The 22186-nt window shown below is 46.6% G+C and overlaps 1 protein-coding gene across 2 annotated transcripts in view; it reads right to left on the bottom strand.

The window, feature by feature from the left end:
* MARCHF4 (membrane associated ring-CH-type finger 4) overlaps window positions 1-5525 on the bottom strand; it is a 101921-nt gene extending 96396 nt beyond the window's left edge. The window contains exon 1 of one of the 2 annotated variants that reach the window (XM_058027636.1): window positions 5000-5525. In XM_058027636.1, coding sequence (XP_057883619.1) covers window positions 5000-5458 — 459 coding nt within the window. In that variant the 5' untranslated portion in view covers window positions 5459-5525. The remainder of the gene's footprint in view (window positions 1-4999) is intronic. The other variant, XM_058027637.1, reaches the window with a different exon arrangement.
* Window positions 5526-22186: the final 16661 nt, after the last annotated feature.

The raw sequence follows: 22186 nt of genomic DNA, 5'->3' as shown, positions 1-22186 counted from the left end.
TTTCTTTCTCCCATAAATTACAAAATATAGATTGAAATCCAAATGGCTGCATTCCAGCATCTCATATTCTTCAGTTTTAGCAGGACTGGCTGTTTTCTAATGAATTATTCTCTTTCTAACAGCAAAGAAATGAATCCTGTGGAAACACACCTATGAAAAGGTCATGGATGGAAGCCTGCACTGTCATGGGATTCAGCATGTTTGAAAACAGTGTCCTGATGGTCTAGCCAGTTTGGACAGACCCTGTGAAGCACCAACATCTGTATTTGCAAGTTTTCTGGGCTTTGGACATGCTTGTGATACTGGTTGCACAGTTGTTTCTTCTTCCACTCATTCATTATCATACTTGTGCTCTGAATTCTGACAGAGACTGTCTCTTTTCCTCTTTGTCTCACTCTAGTACTTCATTTTCCTCAATCCTGCAACATTGCAAATCAGAAATCAGGTATCCCAGACACCTCCTCCACTCCTCTGTGCTGCTGAGAGCCCAGTCTGTATACCAGCAGTATCTCCTGACCTTAGCTCATGCCTTCTCGGCAGACCCTACCACGCAGGGAACTGATGATGCTTTTTGCTCATGTCTGTACCAGGAAGAGGTTGAGATTCTCACCAGCTATTTCAAGTAACACAGGCCCATGACCAGCTGTTCAGTGGTACTGACCCTTCCCTGAACCTACACAGGGCCCCAAGAATGTGTGTTAGTCCAGGATGAATAATTTGAGGTCACTTTAATTCTAGAGAAGTCCTGAACACGGCAGATGCCTACACACTGAAGACATCAACTTACATGAGCATGAAATCCAGACATGCACCTGCAGGGGTGATCTCACTGGTCAGGCACAGGAGGCTGGTGAGCTGTGGGGCAAGACACCAGCCCCAGGGCCCTGCTCCTAAGTCAGTCCTACACTGAATCTCTAGACTGGCTTCAGATGTGAAGGATGAATTTTACTTTAAGTGTTATGATTAATTGTGACAACTCTAGATATTCATAATAATCACATGGCTTTATAATACTTTATTAAACTTTATCTCTTTGTTTGTCCTGCAGCAGGGAGCTCCACAGCCCAGTTACATCTCACATGGAAACGTATGTCTCAATATCCATTTTAAGTTATCTTCCCTTCCAATTTTCTTGAAGGTTTTCATGTTCTCATATTAAGGAACTGATGTCCCAAAAGTCTAGCAGGAAATTTGATGGGAAGAATAGTCTTCATCCAAGCATTTCTATTGAATACTAAGTCCAAGCTACCAGCCTGCAGGAAAGAGTCTACAATTCTCTCTGATCCTCCATAGCCAACTAAATCTATCACTATTGACTTTTCAAATCTCCATCTTTCCAGCAGCTTTCCCCCAAAAAGAGAAAGAGAAATGCAGACTGAAAATGATAGGTAAGAAAAGACGTGCACACGCTCTTACCGACAATATAACAAGCAAACCTTGAAACACGTGGCTTTCCAAATTATCTCAGTTTCATTTAAGAATGGTTCTCTATTTATTTCCAGCACAGCTGAAAGCACCACTTCTGAGACCCTAAACTCCACAGCACAGCTAACTCCTTGTGACGTGGGCTAACAGTTTATCTCCTGATGCAAAGGGACTTTTCACCCATGTCTTTTTCTGGTAATCCCCATGACTTGCTTTCAGCTTGGAACCATATCAAATACTGTAAAACATTTGTCAGAGAGGAGCTCATCTTAGTTTCTTTCTCTTGCAGAACATTGTCAGAGATCCAGGAAAGCAGACAAAATTCTACAAACACTAAGCATTAACCAAAACAGAAGAAAATACTCCAGCATTTTTCTTCCTCACTTTCTCCCCAAAGCTTTGCTACTCAATCCAGGGTCTCAGAATTTGCTGACACAACGGTGCAGGATGTTCAGTCATTGAAACCTTTGAAAATGCCAAGCAAGTCCCTGAAAGGAAATGCCATTGCCAAGAGCTGAATTCAGTCCCTCAGCTTCAACCATGTTTAGCTCTCATTTTCAATGAAAGCAGCTGCCTTTTTCAACTGTCAGACCTGAGCAGAGTTTGCCCTTCGTGCCCTCAAAACACGAGCCCAGATGCTGTGATCCCCTGGTCATCAGATCCACTCTTTTCTCACCCACATCCCTGGTTTCTCTTGACTAACACGCAAGGATCAGAACAGTTTCACAAAAATTACTTTTCCTCCTTCCTATGGTCCTCAGCACATTTTTAAATGGAAGAATCAGCTTGTCCATAAGAGCCACAAACCAACATGAGGAGCTCAAAATATAAGCAATTCAGTAGCCTGAAGTATCATGCATGTTGGGCAATCATAAATTTAAAGCAAAAATCCCTACCAATTTTATTTTGCATTAGATGCTAAATAAAACCTACTTGCAAAGCCAGATTACTGAAAAACCTTTTTGGCTGTTGTTTTGGTTGGGCTTTCTTTATATCAAAACAGGATTAAAACATCTTTTGGAGACTCACTGTCATTTTATCTGAGTAAATAAGCTTAGAGCGCCTAACAGTCAGTTTATAATGAAGGCTTTTGTTCTTGTTACTGTGATGCAGCCCTGCAAATTTGCCCACAGCTGCAGCAAATTCAGATGGTTTTGACAGGTAAATAAAATACTGTTTAGATCTGTCATTGTTATTAATCAGCAGAGTAAAGAAATAGCAATTATATTTTGTTTCCAAGCAGATAAATTTTCATCATGATCTTGGCAGGGGTGGTACAGAATAATGTGCATCTATAACTTTTACAGTTGTGAGGGTCCAAAATATGAAGAGTCTTTGGTCAGCTGTTGAGCTGTAAAAAAAAAAAAAAAAAAGGGAAATAAAGGCTAAACCAGTAATAAACACCATAACAAAAAGGAACAAGGAATGTGGGATTTAGCCCTGTTGGAGTTTTATTGACATAAGCACCAAATAAACCAAACTGCAGGTCTTGACATCAGCTGCACCAATTCAGTGCTCAGTTATTCTGAACTGTACTTCCAGGAAGCTGTGTCAGGATCTGGCTGTGCTTTGAAACCCCACAGTCTGGGCCTCCATAATGACTTGTGCTTCCCAGCTGCTGCAGGGGCAAAGGTTTCAAATACTCCTCAAGCAATGCCAGTGAACAAAAAATTATTTGTGGAATAAGGTACTGCTCAAGGAGGAGTGGCAGAATACAGTTGCAAATATCTTATTGTATTGGTCAGAAACTGTGAGGGTCAAAAAAGAGAAATCCTGGTGAAAGTGTTATGAGATGCCAGTCACATCTGCTCAGCTCCTCACTCAGGTAGGTTGGCAGATGGTCAGCAAATAGTCTCACTTTTACAGTGCAACCTACACTGGTTTTCAGAGTGAAAATTAGCATCCAATTATTTTCAAGCATTAATGTTCTCCAAGGAAGCAAGCTACCTTTTAATTCTGCTTAGGCTCTATTTGCTCTGACACGTAAGCCAATCTCGGAGGTGCCTACGTCTTGTGTACACAGGCAGAATGGCAAGCCAGGGAAGAGTACTAGAAATGTGGAATAATGCAAATTCCCAGGAAGTGAATTGCATGGCTTCCAACTTTTAGAATAGATGAGGACAAGACAAGAAAGAGAAGAAGGTGTACGGTATCTCCAAAAAAGAATTATTTCCTCCACTCCCATCTGAAATCCTGTGGTGAAAGCTGTGTTTCACAGCTGTCTGCCAGCTGCATAAACCATTAGAGAAGGCTACAGTCCATAGAGCACTGAGCTGGGACCTATGGAACCCTTGGTACGACACATCCAGCAGGGCTGTGCATATTGGGATCGGTTGGTGGCAAGGAAGAATGGAAGCCCATTCCCCACTTTCCAGCACCCATCACCACCATCCTCAAACCAACATAAGGGAAGGCACAATCACTGCATTACAGATGTTGGCAACTTGGGGAAAGGCAGGGCATGTGCCACAGCATGGCCACTTTCAAATGAGCACTGGTTTTCTCCTTAGCAGAGCACGCAGGTCCATGATGGGGAAAGAACACCTGGGGTAAAACCCATTTTGCGTAAGATTTCAACGTATCACCTTACATGCCAGAACCTGTGCCCAAAATGGAAATAGTCAAGTTGAACTTGGCAACCCTTTTTCATACAAGGATTATGACAGGTAATGAAGTTATCCTGAGTAATAATGGTTATCTGCACATATGGGCTTGATCTCACAAGAGGAGGTCTACAGCCTTCCTTGCACCTGCAAGCTGTGTCACGTTAGGTACAAATGTTGCTGGGTGCATCTCTGTAAGGAAGTTGCCAGCCCTAAAATACATGAGATGCTTTTAATTGTCATTAAATATGGAGCATAATGCTCCAGGGCGGCAACTTATATTCTTAGCATGGTTGCAGTTGTTTCATTCTTCTGTGTGGTGGAGAGAAACTTCACTGGCCTAACCTCAGTCTGTACCATGGAGCGCCTCAAGTCTGCATTTTCAGCAGGTACAATCACAGCTAGCTGTGTTTCTCCTGCAGATAGTGCAACTGGGAGCACGGGAGCAGCGGAGCACCTGCACAGTCCCTATTAGCCATCCCCTGGGAAACACTGAAGTGGGGTTGTCTTGTGCCACGTGTTTTGTACAGACTCAAGTTGTATTTTTAAAAGCAAAGAGCGCATTAAACTCCTCCTCTGCATCACTTTTGGAATCATTGCGACTAGGTACCCACAAAGCAGGGAACAGCCTCCCTTGCTGAGGTGTGCTCTGCTCCATGAAGGTGCCAGCATGTCTCTCCTGCCATGCCACGGCTGTACGGCTCTCAGGCTGGGCATGAGTGCCCGGGGCAAGGCTGCCGGGAACCAGAAAAGGACGGAGCACGCTTCTACCCCACACCTCCCTGGGAAACACTACCGAAATGCAAAATCTGGAGCCCGGGGCCTGGGCAGAAGGCAGAGCCCCTCTGGTTTGGGCTCCTATTCCGGGCTACAGGGACAGCCCCTCAAGCAGCAGCAGGCCCCGGGTCCCTCAGGCCGGAGCATCGCTGCCACCGGGCCCGCCGCGGCCCCCACCGCCCGCGGTCCCTCACCTGCTCGGGCCCCTGGAAGCAGATCCTGCAGAGCGGGGTGCGGATGCCGCTGTCGACGCTGCTGCCCAGCGAGTAGCGGTCCTCGGCCTTGCCCTTGCCGAAGTCATCCGAGGAGGTGCTGCTGGGCAGGGAGGCGGGCGGCTCCCCGGCGGGGCTGCCCCACTCCTCGGCGGCCGGGCTGCCCGCGCCGCCGCCGCCGCCCGCCGCCCGCCAGCCGGGCCCGCGCCCCCCGGGCGGTGCGGCCCCCGCCGCCGCCTCTGCGCCGCCGGGCATGGGGAGCGGCGGCGGCGGGGAGGGCGGCGGCGGCGCGGGGGGTCTCCGCAGCAGGAAGACCTTCAGGTCATTGAAGAGCATGCGGCAGCGGCACTTGAGGAGGCCTTGGTTTCGCAACATCTGTCTCGGACGGAGGAGCCCGCAGCAGCAGTAGCAGAAAATGCCCGCGCCGGGTGGTATTAACATGTGCCTTTCCTTGGCAGGCGGGCACGGGGGAAAGAAAAGGGCAGGAGCCGGGCGCCCCGCGGCCGGGGGGGCTCCGCGGCGGCCGCAGTGCCGGGGGGGGCTGCGCTGGCCGCCGGGGAACGCACAAAAGCAGAGCCGGAGGGCGAGGGGGCCGAGTCCCCGGCAGCCCGCTGCGACCCGGCGGGGACGGCGATTGAAAAAAAAAAATCCACACCGGGAAAAAAACCGACTCTGTGCTGCCGAGGGATCCTTTCCCCCCTCCACAAGTTTGCTTAGAAATCAGCGGGAGGAGGAAATAAATCTCCCACGCCCGAGGGTCCAGGGGCGCAGGCGGCGGTGTCGGGAGAAAGCCCCCGATCAGCTCTCGCAACTCCTAAGCCTGTAAAAAAGAAGGGTCCACGTCTCCGGTGGGTGTGGGGAGGAGAGAGAATATGGTTCTCTCGACAGTATTTGGCATCTCAAGTAATTTTCCTTTTTCTTCTATTTTATAATAATTTTTTTTCAATTAAAAAATAAAACCCGATCACACGATTCCCGGTGTGCATCCAGACAAAATAGCAGCTGGTCTGGCTATCAAAATGCAAAATTGGTAGCTGTTGTTATTATCAAAATTGCCTCTTTGACAAAAAAGACCTTCACATTGTTTGTGGGAAAACACCCTACGTTTTCAACACTGTGCTCCCAGGTGGCTTCAGATTTTACCGTTGCCTTTAAAAGATTTCATTGTAAATATTAAAAGTCCGAAAAGAAATAATTAGCATTCAATGAGCTTAATCCCAGATGTACTGAGACAAATATATTTTTATATATATAATATATATATATCATATATATTTTATATATATTTATATATTCTGACCTTCTGTATTCCAGCAGCTGTCTGGACCACACACAAAAAAAATATCAGGGCGAAATTGATGAGGGAAGGCGGCTGTATTATTCCCTAAGCTGTTACCATCCTGGACCAAAAACCCACGTCGAAATCGGATCTATTCTTCGCATGTAATTGACCGGGGAAACGTGGATCTTACATGGTCACGTTTCCTTTCCTCCTTTCACAAAACAGGAACGTCATCAAACGCATTGGCAGCTTGTACAGACCATTGTGGATGGCGAGGCGGTCAGGGCTCTATCAGCAATTGCAGGGACCTCCTTTTGATGCATTGGACGAGGCTCCTTCTTTCTCTCCTCCACCGTCCCCACCTTCATTTTCCTCCCCTTCTGTCCTCCTCCTGCTCTGACTGTTGCTCTCTCTCACAGGCATTGACATTCAACCATCGCAAGTCTGTCGCACTCTCGCTGGCAGGGAAAAAAAAAAAAAACCGAAGCAGATAATTCTCTTCTTCCTCCTAAAAGGCTCGGATGGAGCACAATGCGCCAGACACACGGGGCAGCATGGCTTATTTTTCGTGCGGTTCCTACCGCTTTGGCAACATCGAGCTGGTGTGTGCGTGTGTGCCTTCCTCCCTCAGCAGCAGCCTCCTCTCCGCTCTCCCATCCGGCTTGCCGTGATGATGTTGCTGTTGCTATCTCCCTTGGATGCAATGGGGAAGGCAGATTGTTTGCAGTGCTAGCGGGGATTTGCAGGAAGGGAGGGGTGGGACGTGGCCGCGCTCTTCTTCCTCCCCCAGCTTGAGGGAAAAAAAAAAAAAAAAAACAAAAAAGAAGAGAGAGAAAGAAAAAGCAAAAAGGCGGGGTGAGAGGGGGAGAATCAAAGCGAGGAATGGAGCCCTTCCCAACGTTTGATGCCCCGAGCTGCCGGCTGCCTGCGAGAGCCCACGCCGGGGAGGAAGGGAGGAGGGGCGGGGAAGGGGCTGGGCGGGCGCTGCGGCTTCAGCACCACGGGGCGCGGACAGCTCCGCCGGGCGGGGCGGCGCGGGGCGGGGCGCGGAGGCTCCGCCGGCGCTGCGCTCCCGGCCCGCCCGCCGAGCCTCGCCGAGCCCCGCCGAGCCCCGCACCGGCCCCGCCGAGCTCCGCACCAGCCCCGCCGAGCCCCGCGCCAACCCCGCGCCAGCCCCGCCGAGCCCCGCACCGGCCCCGCCGAGCCCCGCACCAGCCCCGCCGAGCCCCGCACCAGCCCCGCCGAGCTCCGCACCAGCCCCGCCGAGCCCCGCGCCAACCCCGCGCCAGCCCCGCCGAGCCCCGCACCGGCCCCGCCGAGCCCCGCGCCAACCCCGCACCGGCCCCGCCGAGCCGCGCACCAGCCTTGCCGAGCTCCGCACCGGCCTTGCCGAGCCCCTCCGAGCTCCGCACCGGCCTCGCCGAGCCCCGTTCCAGCCCCGCGGAGCCCGGCCCTGCGGGACGCGGCCCCGCCGCCGAGAGAGGCACCCGGAAGGCGGCAAAGCCTCGGCGCCCCGGCGTGTTCCAGGCGGGTTTCCAGCTCCCACCGGTCCTGTGACACACGGGAACTTCAGGGGCAGGAGACAGAGGCCGCAGGTGCGGCGGTGTCTCGGGTAGTGGTGAGGGTTTTACGTGTTTCCAGCAGGAAGCCGAAACCCCACCAACAAACTTTTCCCTAGCAGATTAATTTGTTGCAGGGGTTTTTCGGTCTAATAGCTATGATATCATTATTACATTTTACTCCAGCAGCGTTTTTTGCTGATAGATTTGTTTTGTTTCAGTAGCATGTATTTCAGTAGAAATATGGGTTCCTTGTAGCCCAGTGGAGGGTAAATATGACTGAACACTATTGCTTAATTAGAGTTTTGCTGCAAGTAATGAATGGATGTCAAGGCCAATAGTTTTTACTCTCTCAGCCTGTTTGAAAATTTTAAGTAGCAGCTGCTGTTGGCCATTAGCTCTTCTCTGCAATCATCAGCAGAAGTGGCTTTCCCCACCCCATCCTGCGATGTATGTGTGTCCATGCAGACTCTGCAGCCTCTGAATGCGAGGGGGAACTTAGGTCTCAACTGGAATTTGGTATTTGCATTCCAGCTGGAACAGCTGACAAAGGTACTGAGTTTCATGTGGACCAAAAGTATTATTGATCCAGGCTATGCAATCTGGCTAATGTCAGTGGAATAGCTCAGCTCAGGGACCAGTGAATACCTGCAAGATGAGACACACCTCTTGGCGCCTGGGCCTGACATCATGACAATGCCATTGAAATTTCATTTAATTTGGTTTCTTCCTTAAACTTCTCCTTGAGGAGGCCATTGCCTGTGCCAATGCCCAGTCTGGATACTCTAGCTGGTTTTGTGTACAAGGTCTTGATTGGCAGTGACCCAGGCAACACCACTGATAAATAATCTCATGTCTCTTTAAAGTTGTGCTGGGCCCCAGACAATGATTTGAAATTGTTTCCCATAGAAAAAGACATGACGTGCATAAAACATCGTGTCATGATTAGTAGAGGAATCTATGTTGTTACCTAATTAAAAAGGAGCAGACTGATTATTTGCTACAGGAAAATGAAACCAGCACATGCAATTAATTTCCAGGAAATAAATTACACATTGGGATGCTTTAAAACATTCATCAATGCAGCCTGCCGTTCCTCAGAAAAGCTGGGCAGATTTGCCCGTGTAGCTGTCTACAACATACTACAGCTTCTCAGAATTTCATACGTGTCTAATGGGGTCATTAGAGAAATAATAATGGAAAGAGCATTTTAGAGACTTCCTGTGTGTGAGACAGGCTGGCTAGAGGCTGAGTCTCTGTGTCCATGCTCCAGGATGGCTTTCCACCACCACCCCCCATGCTTTTTATTGCTCCCATCTTCTTGTCTTGATGTCACCAACATTTTCAGAATGGTTCCATCAATAACAGAACTGGAGAAAAATATATTGTTGTTATCCTTCTCTTGTGTAAAGCATCTTTCATCCTTCCCTCCTGCCCAGGCCTGGTTTTACAGAAAGGATATTCTCAGGCTAGAGGAGATCTTTGTGTTATACTCTGGGTTTTAATGTATGGGCTGTGTGCCCAGAGAGTTGAATGGCTGATAAATGTGACAAAATAAATAAAACAAATAATAAATCGGAAGTGCTCCACATGCTTCCCAGAGGTGAGTGGGTATTATTTCTGTTTTGGTAAATGGGATAGCTGCCAATGTTTTCACACTTGGATGCTGCATTCAGGCCCTTTAGTATGGATCAAGGTGTCTCATTTAAAATGCTTGCACTGGAAAGAGCTGGCCCAAGACACTTTGGTGAGATCCCAGTGAGAGTCAGGATGTGTTAGGAGGCCAGTTCAGCCTTCCTAATTTTTCTTCACTGGAAGCAATGTGCAGCAAATGACGGGCAGCACCTTCTTTTGCAGAAGGACCTGTTTCTGGGAGTTTTGATCCATTGTCTCTTGAGCCCACTGACAGGCAAGAGGGAAACATTGGGAGGACAACCATGGGAGGCATCACCTCTGGCAGACACTACCTCTGCCCTCCTCGGGTACCCAAAGAGGAAGGAAAAACACATGACTCAATCAGCTGAGAGTGGATAACTGGTTCCTCTTGGTTGCTTACATCCAAGCTACTGACTAGGAAATTAGACTGGGATATGTCCAGGCATCTTGGCAGGACTGTTTGTTATAGAAGGATTCAAGTGTCAGGCTGCAGGTTGGTCTCACAGCAGACACTGGTTATCTAAGGCACCGTGTGGGCCCATTTGCCCTTAGCTACTCCCTCAACAAGGACAAAAAAAGTATTGCTATTCTTGTGCCTCCTCTTCACCTCTCTGTACAAGCCATGGCTCAGCAGAGAGGGGGTGGAGGAAGCAAGAAAAAAGGTGGCTAGAGCTGCATGAATACTTGGTCTGCCTATGTGGCAGCTCGATATAAAATCATATAAGCAAATTTTTATTTTAATTTTTTTATGTTGTTAGTTCAGGGATTTTTTAAAAAATGGCAGAGATAGGGAGAGGGCAAATGCAAGCAGGAAAACATTATGTGGACTGCAGCTGAACAGACTGAACTCAGCACACTGGTCATTGTGCACAAGCATGTGAGAGACAGACAATATAAATGCTGATGTGGACAGAGAGGATCAGGGAGCCAGAAAGCTGCCAGAGAAACATTCCTTTGTGTTTTCCATCTCTCAGGAAACAGTTACCTAAACCCATTTTCATGCCCACCTACTCGGTCAATAGCTGCACTGCGCCTCCTGCTCCACTTACAGCTCCTTAATGGTGCAGAGTAGCTTTGATTGCCGTGGCATGGGCCCCATCCCTCTGGCAAACCATTACTTAAATCCAATACATTGAAGGTTCCTGCTGCTCTCTCAATGATGGGGAGCTGCTCATCAGCTGAGTACCCTCTGATTGCTTGTCACAGCCAGACTTCCTAGTTTTTTTCCCGGACAGAGATATTAAATAAATCTCAAGTGATGTAATTACCATAACTCAGTTGAGGAAGCCTGTGGGCAGATGCAGCCAGGGGCCAGGGGGAGCTCTGACACTTTTTTTTTTTTTTAATCTTTCTTTCTTTCTGGGCAGTTGCAAATGTGCTGATGCAAAGGATGTTGCTGCTGGAAAGCTGGGTTGAGCAGATGGGGGTTATGCATCTTCTAAACATTCAGAAATAATCTATATATTGATTGGAATAATCTTCTCAGAGGAGAACACAAATAATTTCTGGAGTTTTGTGCCTTGGTGTATCTGCTGTCTTGGACTGGAGCAAAAGTCATTGCACTCTGCACACAGGGAGTTCCTGTGCTATTGCTTTCTCCCCAGGCAAGGCCTGAACTTCCACTTGTTCTCTTCCTGCAAAAATCATGGTCCGTCTCTGAATTGATACAGAACAAAATTTTCTATTTCCATGGCAGCTTGCTCTCTACAAAGGGGAGAGAAAAGAATTGGTTCTTCTTTGAAAAATCAGGCATGTCCAGCAAGAGGACCCCAAGCAAAGCGAAGTACAACTGCACATCTTTTTGCCTGGGTTCAGGAAGAAATCCATGTCTTTGTTTTAGAGCTTTCTCTACAAGCAGGCTTGAGGCCAGTCAATGTGCAGGAGAATGTGGGTGAGAAGATACTACTGCTGATGAGGACAGCCCCCACTTTTTCTTTCTTTAGGCTCTGGATTTAAAATTCAAACTTGCAGTGCCACAGCACTTCTCTTCAGGACTAGACAACTTCAAACATGGAGCTTTCCTGGTAACAAGTCCTACACTACCTCCTACAAAAGGAATTCCTTGTCCCCTTGGATGACTAGTCAGAACTCTGACTGGAACAGAGCAGCTGCAATAGACGGTGTGTTTCAGGATATCTTCAGAAGGCATTCAGCCAAATGCTGTGTGGATTTAACTATCCAGGAATGTAGTAATTGTCATGAAATTCCAAGCCTAAAAGGACCCGAAAATTAGACATTAAAAAAAAAGGAAAGTATATAATCAAAAGTCCCTTGGATGTTTCCACTCCTCTCCTAAGTCAAGTCAAATTTGTTTCAAGTGTTTAATTGCTTTCTCAGATGTATGTTATTTTAGTGACACACAACAGACCTAGAACTGGCTTACACTTGTCTGATGGATTTAGAGTAAAATGAATGCTGTTAAACAAGCTCATTAGGGGCTGATCCTGAGAGATATCCCATGCTCTCCAAATCCAGGGGAACAGAAAGGATCCAGCATGTCATCCAGCATTTGCTTAGTTACCAGGATTCATCAGCAGACACAGAAACACTGAGGATGTTCCCCCTAGGACCATCATCTGGCACAACACTGCCATCCTCAAGAAAAAAGCAACAGTTTTGTATGGGAAGATTGATAGTCTGTCCTCAGGAGGATCTGTACCTGGCATAAAGGGGTAGTGCACGGAGTCACCACACCAGGATGTCCAGGAGATTAATCCTATGAATCCTGTGAATCTTGTGCTGAGCTAAGATCCTTCTTGAGCTACAATTCTTCTTCAGTGTAATGAATACTTGGATATTAAAGACTGTTTCCCCAAATTCTTACCAATCTTAGGATTTAACATCTTAGGCTGCCCAGATAGCTTCCCCATCTACAGCACCTTGTTTCTGGATCAGCAGGCAGATATACACATGCTGCATAAATACAGTGCAGGTAGTGAAGTTGCTTACAAGCCAGATAATCTCCTTAGCTTCATCAGCAGTAGGTGGGTTTCCATGTTGCCAGAGGTCAAGACCCAGACATGAGAAGACCTTTTTAGGTGTCTCCTAAATGATCTTTATTGCATAAAATGGGTCTTGAGGAGAGCAGGGACACTGGAGATGAGAGAAAGGCACACTGAAGTACATTGCAGGAGGACATCCTAGTGTCTCCTTGTGCATACTCACCATATGCACTAATGCACCAGCTCCACATCATTTTCATAGAAGAAGGCAGTAGGCTTCCACAACTGCCTGGAAGTGTCAGGCACAAAACACAGGGCTCACCCACAGCCTGTTAAAATACTGCATTGTCTCCTCTCTTGCCCTGACTATGCTCCAACGCACATCAGAAACACAGAAAAGATCACAACTGTCATTAAAAAGTGCACAAAGGTTCCACTGGCAGGTGTCACTCTCCTTGGTGACCTCTCCCCACTACTTTGCACAAAGGACAAGTGCAGTGTCTGTCAATGAACTGAAGGCTCCAACAGGAAGAGAGGAGTGTGGATTTAAAGGCAGGGTTGTTGGAGGTGGCATAGTGCAGACGATGAAAGCAGAGGGAAATAGAAGAGTGGGAAAAATTAGTGGATTTACATCCATGGAAAGAGGAATTGATTTTTGACCATTGAATTTCTAAGGAGCATCCCCCAATAGTACCTCAGAATGGAAACTTTGTTCTGTAGAGGAGGTCTTGGCCTTGCATGTGGCCCAGACACAGTCTTTGAAAGGGAGCTTAAACATCACATTGACACTCTCCCAGGGCCTTAGGAGCTCGTGAAGTGAGAAACTGTTACATCCAAGTGATGGCCCAGATCTACTGCTTCCTAATGCACTTTATGTTAATTAAAGTGAGATTTCAAAACCATACACATTTTCTTACCAAGATAATTAACTGATTTAGAAGCTTATGTAGTTAAAGAGTTTTGTAATTACATTTTATTGTGGGGGAGCATTTTAGGGATGGATGCTGCCATAAACTAAACATCTCCATAAAGGTGGTGAGTGCCTGGGTTTCCCTGTGGGATGAACCCTCAGTGCTGATGAGCCGGAAATCTCCTCTAGTTTTTGGGGTCATGCAGCTCCTAATGACTTGGTCCCAGCAGACAGAAATATTCAGTCTTGCAGACCCTAAAAGGAAACCCTCAAAAGTAACGGTTTCTGAGCCAGCATCTGCAAGTAGGCAACAACTCCATGCTACTAAAGGGGCTCTTCCTTCCTAACAGGCCTGGGCTTTCTCTGGTGATGTTTTTTAACCCTCAGGTCACAATGCAGATGACTGTGGTGATGGGCTGACTCTTATACCAGTCCTTTCCATCTTAAGACTAGTGGGGTCTCTCTGGATCTTCCTCCCAGATAATGTGCTCTTATTCAGAGGGAGAAAACAAGCTGTCAACCCCAGGAAACACATCTCTCCCTGCATCATCGCCAAACTCACAACTCTGTGAGTTTGTAAGGACATAAATTTATTCTTGGCCCTGAAAGCACTTAAGCTAGATGGGAAGAGCTACAACCCCTTTAATTTATATTGGGAAACTGAGGCACAGGCAAGAGAATTCCCCCTTTGAATCAGCAGCGAAGCGCCGCGTAGGAAACTATTTTACCTCATAGCATGGCTCTCTTCGAGAGTAATTTGCACATCCTTGTGTGGTGTGCAAGTAAGAACACATGCAATGTATCTCTATTTTTCTTCCCTCTTTTTATGACTGAATAATCGCACAATCTTTCTTGCATGGAAGTTTGACTGCTGCTGTTTATTGCCCCCTGGAAACGGGATGACAACAGCCCACGGCTCCTCCGCAGCAACTCGCAAAGGTCTCCTAAGCAGAGAATTATGCCCATTGGAGGCAATAAACAGCGGGAACAGTAGAGTGACTAAGCACCAAAGATCCTGCATTTGTGTAGAAACTAGCAATGAAAAGGAGGCAAGGATGCCCTGGAGAATGGTGCCTTAGGAAAAATGTTTCCAGCATTTTCTAAAAATGATGGTTTTCGTGCATAAAACACAGGCCAAATCTGAACCTCATTCCACTGTTGAAGCTGTATGTGATCCTGGGTATGACTTTCATGCTAAGCATCAAGACTTAATGAAAAACTGGTAAATCACAGGAGAATTGGCCCAGGGTACACTGAGATGTATTCTCCTGCTCTCCCTGAAGTTGTTCGGGTGTGTGGAGGTACTGGTAGAGCTTCCTGGGTATCAGGAGAACGTGCAGACAGAGATGGAGTCTTTTCTATCTAAAGTCATCATGTGTTGGGACTCTGCTGCTGAGCCTACCCCTGACTGGCTCTGCCATTTGGGGAACCCTCATTTAGGCAAAAAAGGATCAAAACCTCAAGGGATCTCAGCACAGGATACTGCCCACATGGTTTCTTTTCTCTGAAACAGAGCTGCACCTGCAGAAGCACTGGAACCATGTGATCCCATAAAATCACTGTCCCAATGAAATCCTGATGTACAAGGGAAAAAAAATTAATCTCCTTTTGTTCTCTTCCCTGACCACCTCCTTCCTACATTTTTCTTCTTGATTCATTTTTATGTTCAGTGATATAAATTTTCCAGGTCAGTGCTAAGTCCCTTGCTTGTGTGATCTTTACATACCAGCAGACATATGCAGAGAGATGAGAGGAGACCAAGTGCAAATCAATCCATCCTGCTGACACTTTTATTTATCTATTTTCTTTTCCCACCTGCCACTGCTCAACTGCCTCTGTGTGTGTGTGAAAAAGGGATGGGGAAAGGGGTTGGGACACTGGTAGAGCCACTGAAGAGCTCTCTACTTGCAACTGCAGCTGTCCCTTTTTCTTCCTATCCACCGCTCCCTATATTAGTTCTGCTTCCTACCACCCTGCTATCCATATGGGTGTCAAATAAAAATAACACAGGGTATTTTAGTGCTGATACAAGAAGCCAGGTTGACAGGAAGCCAATCCCAGACTCGACACCAGTGGCAAAGCTGCCTTGCTGCTGAGGGCATCGAGGGCTCCCAAGAGAAAAGCACCAGTGTCTGCAGCCCAAGCTGAGCTCTGTAGCCGAAATCAAAGACAGATGTACATTACTTGTGGACCAGGCAGAGAGGAGGACTCTTAACACACACTATTATATTTCATGGTTGTGACATCCAGCAGCCACACGGAGAGAAGAGATGGGAGTTTGTACTTTTAGGTTTGCATTTAACCATGCCTCCTCACTGAAATGTGCAAGCCAAGGTTAATCATGGCACACAGTGGAGTTCTTTGCTCACTAGGCTTGGGCCAAGACCTGGATTTTTTCATGTAGTCTGTATCACCTGCAATAATTTCAACTCTACTCTGATCCAAGATGGCTATGAATCATCAGCTAGGGCAGGGTCCAACGGCTGTTAAGTTTCCCACATATTAAATCATTCACACAATCTCTATCTAGAGTATTTAACTTTTTAAACAATCCTGTTTTCTCTTCTAGGAGCTAAGCCTCAAGAACTCATGACCCACCAGGTATTTGCAGAGTGACATGCATTCAAAATGCAATTCTTTTATAGCAGTGGTGTTATCACATAGTGAACTTGTTCCTGGAATGAGCATTGCTTAGGAGTTGTCAATACTTTAATCTGATTTATACAAGCTGTGTTCTCCCTCTCTCTCCCTCTTCCCTCAAATAAACGCTAATAAGTTTTCAACCTGGACAAATCCCAGCAAGTGGGATCAGTACCTGGCAATATATCAGCTTTGTTTCTGAAATCAGGAATGAAGCAGGGACAACTGAAAATGCTTTTCCCAGTTGTTTTTAATTCAGCTTGCACATAGATGGTGCCTGTCTAAAGTATGACTGCCATATAGGAATTCACTTTAATTCTTATACGACTGTGTGCCAATTAAGTAATTAATGAAAGTGTGGAAAATCTATTAAAAAAAGGTGGTGGCATCCACAGGGAACATTAATACTGCAAGGTGTCATGCCCATGGATAAAACCTGACAGCATCTGCAAATTCAGAACTACCTGTTCTGCTGTTAAGAGACCAAGTTTAGGTGCTGATCAGAAGACTGTGAAGACTTGGTCTTTAACTTGTTTGTGGACTGGAAAGTATTTGCAGGGCACAAGGAGGTTAGTCTTCGTCCTCCAGGACTCAGTTGTCATTTTACAACCTTACAAAGCATTAGACATTGCAGGACATGAATGTCAGTGCTTTTAGCCAAATTCTGTCAGCATGATATTGTGCCATGATGCAATCTCAGTCAGCATCTTGATTTGATTTGTGCATTGCTTCACAATTCGCTCCAGGAGGGCTCAGGGTCCAATTCTGCAAACAGCTCTGCAAATGAGAAGTCATACCCACCACTGCTTAGAGACCTTGACATCCAGCAGCGCTCTCAGAGCACGGAGCAGCACCCCATCCTCACAAAATTACATGGAAATGGTGGCCATTTCCAAACTTCACTTGACCTCAGAGGCAATGCTTGATTTCTCCGTGTTATAGTGAATCCAGATGGGCAACAGGGAAAGAATCAAGGGACTTGCTGAAAACCCAGCTGCTGCTTCTGAGCTTGGATTTTCCAGGTCAATACATTTCAATTTTTTTCCACCAAAAGAGAGAAGAGAAAACCTCACTCTTCCATGCTCAGTCTTAAATCAAGCTCCTGCAACATAATCTTAAAAGGAATTTCTTGCCTGTTAAAAGAGGAGACCCACTCCCAGCCCACACTTCTGCACTGACTGCCTTTTATTCAATAAACTCAGTGTTTGTACTGTCTCTGTATGTGTGCACCCTCGCATGACAAAGAGATCCAATCAGACAACTCTTGCACTTTCCTCCTTTCTGTGGTGCAATATGAATAGCTGCTATATGGAGCAACTTCTGAATATGAAAGATGGAAAATGTCAAATAGACCATCAGAAATAACTGTCGTTAAAACAGATGATCAGCAAGGGAAATGTATTGCCTCAATATATAATCTAGGATCAAAATGTGCATTTTATAGTAGACAGCTATGTGATAACCACATGATCAGTCACCTAAAACTTGGGTCTGATCCCTGGTACAGACAAAAGGAAGGATTCCATGCTGAATGAGAGAAGTAGTTCCTTTATTCTTGTATAATTAAGCTAATTCTCCTCATCTGTTATTGTTGTCACTCTTATGCTTTGTAATCCTTTTTACTGGACATAAATATTCCAAACAGCAGTAGTTTCTTGGGTCCCAGAAGCTGAGCTTAGACAAACTTTTGTAATTCTCAAACCAGGTCATGAGCAAACTTTCTGTGGATCCTTAATAAACCTTTCTCAGTGTTAGGTAAGAATTGGTATATTACACAAAACATCAAATGAGAGCTTGTAGTTGAATTTTGACATTACAAACACTAAATTTGTTACTTATCATACAATGTCTAACATTTATATTTATTTATAGCCCCACCGAGAAAAGTACAACTCTGCTCTACTCAGTTGTGAGGAACCCTGCATACCTGTGCCGCCACAGGAATAAAGAAGTATTAATTGCACTACCAATCCATCAAGCTATTCATGCCACTCCTTCTCTCTCACCACCCTGTATTAAGCCTTTTAAAGCCAAAAGTGGTGTAAATCTTTCTAGATGCCAGAGGACCATTTTGCTAAAACACTATCCATCTTAACAGCCTGTCAGATTTTTGAATGGGAATGACTTCTTTGGTGGGAAGAGGCCTATAACTTACACTGCTTCTCATTTCCTGAAGCACTGGAATTGTGCTGCTCCCTAATGTTATTTTATTAAGATGCGATTTGTCATCATGTTGCTGAAAACAAGATAAAATGCTGGCTAATTAAATTCCTTATTTAACTTGATGAGCATCTGCTTTCTGTAGTCACAATCTTTCAAATAGAACCTTTATGGCTGTTTCTCAGGATCTGGCCATTAGGATTTTTGCTATGATCAGAAAGGGGAAATGCCCTCCCTAAACAAAGCACGTGCGCTCCCATTGCCTATGACCCTTGCTGTTTATAATAAGAGATGCATGGGCAGATTTCAGCAGTACCTTGCAAGCACACTGCCCTGACACTTCAAGAGCACTCCCTGTTGTGGAATAATTGCTATCCCATGGAGCCCAGTGGAAATCACTGAGACAAGCTGGTAGCAAAATACTGCAGCTGACAGCAAGTGTTTTCTAGATCAGGCTGCTACACAAAATATAATAAACAAATCACCTTGTGACCTCCACCTTCTTTAGCAGATGAGACTCCCAACACAAAAGAAAATCTTCTCTGTTGAAGAAGCAGGCTTAACAAGCTTAAGCACACATTTCAAGTTGAGCATGTGCTGAAGTGTGCTCTTTGTCAAGGCCAGATTCTGGCTCACTTTCCAAGAACTGCACTCACAGTTTCTAAGATGAGAGCAACCTTCCTGCATCATTGGTTGAGTGAAGACTGGGGTAGAAGCAAGTCCTCTGCTGAGTCCACATTCCTAATTCAAGCAATAGTCTTACCTTGCTCTCATCTAAGCCACAGCAGAGGATGGCAAACAATTGTATCCGAACCCACTGTAAGCTCAGGGCTTTTAGGAAAGTCTTGAGGATGCCACAGGTCTGGGTCCCTCGCTTGGAAGACCCCTTGGCATAAGACCTTGCATCCCACAGAACTCCAGAGGTGCTCTGCTGACTCCTTTTGGTCGGGATTATGCTTTGAGATCCTTCAAGGAAAGGTGCTGCTCCTGTGAAAGAGCAAAGAACCATGAATATTACATTGGTGTAATATCACACCAGTGACCTCTCATTCTACTGCTTAAAGGACATCTCCATATCTCTGGGTCTCTTATGCACCAGGAGAAGAATGGGCAGAAAATTGCAGCTAGCTTTAACAAACAGGATCTCAATACCTGGCTTCATATAAACACAAGGCCATAGGATTAGCTGTTTGTTCTGAGCTTGAAAACCAGGCCAATAATTTAAACTCCAGAATAGAACTAGGAATGCAACTTCAGTTTGTTTCACCTCATTTCCTAAAGAAATAAGCTTATGCAGTTAAATTGTCTCTGTGTGCACGCAAGCCTTTCCTTCTAACTTTGGACCCTTCTGCCAGTTGAACGGTGTTTCACAAAGATAAAGTTCTGTTGAGCATCTGAACAAAGAATCCCTGCCACTGGTGTGCTCTGCTCCAGTCTTAAGCGTAAGATACTGGAGAGTCCACGCTGCCAGTGCCCTCACCCAGCTGGATCACAGCTCATATTGTGTTAAACGCTGGTGACAAAGAAGCCTTGGAAACTGTTTGAATTTCAATATAAGATGTGGGGGGTTTTGTCTTTTAATTTTTTGTTCTGGGTGCCCCCACACCTGGGCTGCCTCACACAAAAGATCAGGAGTAGGCTCAACTTTGCAGCACTCTGTGAGGCAGGGGCCTGGCAGCGAAGTGGGGGCCATGTGCTGTGCAGACCATTGCTCTGGACTGCAGCTATGGAGGGGAACCCAGCCAAGAAGGACAGAAGGCAGAAAAGAGACCCTGCAATCTGTTGGAGGGGTTGTACTATAAACAAGAGCAGGAAGGCTTCAGCATGCCAGGGAAGAACAAGCTGTGTAGATAAAAGAGGCTGCTTCAAAAAAATGGAGGGGGACTAATTTTTCTTGCACCGGGCGGCCAAAAAGAGGGAAAAAGAAGTGGTCTTCACTGAGCTGGCAGTCAGAGGAGGGGAGCAACCTTCTCATGCTAGAAAAACTCACAGAAAAGTCTCTGCAGGTGCCCTTTCATCAGAGTTTCAAGGACAGCAGGATTCAGCAAACTCCAAATTTTGTCTTTGGTCCTACAAAGATGCTCAGGGAAAGGGTCTGAGATGTCAAATGGGCCAAAAGGCCTTGGTCCTTGATGTGCCTTAATGGCAGAGGGAAAGTCAAGGGGATTTAGAGCTGTCAAAGAAAACAAATCCAGGGAATTATAGGGGATGCAGGGTCAGCACGTCCCCAAACCCAAGCACACCCTGGCCCTCCAAGCCCAGGGCTCGAGTTCCCCATTAGGCAGCTTTGATCTCCTTGAGGATCCCAAACCAGAGCAGAGGAAGTACAACTCCACAGCCTACAGAGCACAGGTCTTGTAAAGAGTATTCAGGTCAGACCCTAGCAGCCCAAAATAAAGGTTTCTCCATCTGGAACAAGCTCTGATGCTTGTTCCAGATGGAGAAACCTTTCTCTGACTCTCTTGGACCACAACCTTCTCTTATGTATGTCTCCAGTCCAACCACTTGACTGGTCTTAGCTGGGTACAAACTGACAACATGGGATTAATTTATTTTAGAAGGTGAATCAAATTCTCCGTAGCTAGTCAAAGGTTGGTGCAATTGGGCATTGGTTATGGTGTCTCTGAGCTCAGTGTGGGCTACCAAAACCCTCCCAGAAGCTGGGGCATCTCAGGATCCTTAGCCTGGGCTGATTTCCAGTTCTCTGTTGGTTAGCTTTGCTACACACAGCAGCCCTGCATGCACTTCAGCCCCAGCAGAGAGTGCGGGCTGGCCACACATCCAGGAGGAAGGAAGTGAGCTCTGTTCATGTGGAAAACCACCACAGTGTGCTGGCAAAGTGGTGAAATGGGGCAAATATTTTCAATATTACAGTTGTAGGACTCTAAAGAGCAGCCTAAGACCCCTCGAAGGATAATCCATGAGATTCCAGAATGGCTCAGAAGTTTTGGGAGATTCATATTAGATATTAGCTGCTGCTCATATAAGATGTACAATACAGGCAGTTCTGGCTTATTTGAAGCCAGCAGTCAGCCAGCTCAGCCCATGAGAGGAGGTTTAGAGCATAATCCAAATAAGACAAAGCTCCTGCTAAGAACAACACTGAGAACCCCATTTCCTTAATTTTTTTCACCGATGGGAGCATTCTTTGGAAGGATGTGAACATTTCCTCTGCAGCACAGCCGGGGTGCACCATCCCTCCCAGGATCTTCACTCTGCATCTCTGCCCCTGACCCAGTATGTGGAGAGTGAGTCCAAGCCACTGCTGGAAGCATGTTCTGGCTGAAAGGACACCTGGAGTGCACCAGCAAACTGCTTGCAAGTGGCCTCTCATTTTGTAGGTCTGTTCTCTGCATGGCCGGGCTGTTCCTGGTGTCTCGCTGAACTTGTGCCATATGGAGCAAATGCTGCAACGTCTGTCTGTGTCTGCCTGACCGTGCCACTCAAGGGTTCTCTGCAAACAGTGCTCTGCTCTCAGTATTTGCATGAGCTGGGACAGTCCTTGGATGGGGCTTTTCTCACCCTTCCCAAGTTCTTGGGTTTTTTCCCCACAGGATCTCTCAAAGCATAAGGAGCCATCTCCAGGGACCTGGAACTGGATGGCTGCTGGCAGGGAGAAGGTGGCTGGAAACAGTCGCAGGGTTATGCTCTGCACCTTCCCTCTCCCTCTCATCCATATGTGACACTGGGATCTGGTTTAGCTCTGGGCAGTGAAAAGTGTGACAAGAAAGAGAGAAAAAAGGTCTCTCATCCGCTCCTGTGTCTCTCTGCTGTGCAGCCACCTGGAGTCTGCTGGCTTGCAAGGGAGGAAAGGGCGAAGGCGGAAGATCCGGGCAGAGACCATGGGGCTATGCATCCCTTCCTAGCAAACATGCTCTGCAGCAAGAGGACCTGAAACCTGTGAAAAAGTTTGATTGTTTTGCTTGAGAGAAGCAAAACCCTGGACCCAGACATCTCCTTAGCCTGTGGTTTTCTTGAAAAGTGGTGTGTTTGGAAGTGCCTGTGTGCATGTGGTGTGCT

Source organism: Melospiza georgiana, chromosome 7, assembly GCF_028018845.1.
Source record: "Melospiza georgiana isolate bMelGeo1 chromosome 7, bMelGeo1.pri, whole genome shotgun sequence".
In the NCBI taxonomy this organism is placed as follows: domain Eukaryota; kingdom Metazoa; phylum Chordata; class Aves; order Passeriformes; family Passerellidae; genus Melospiza; species Melospiza georgiana.
This window is presented reverse-complemented; position numbering and strand designations above follow the sequence as displayed.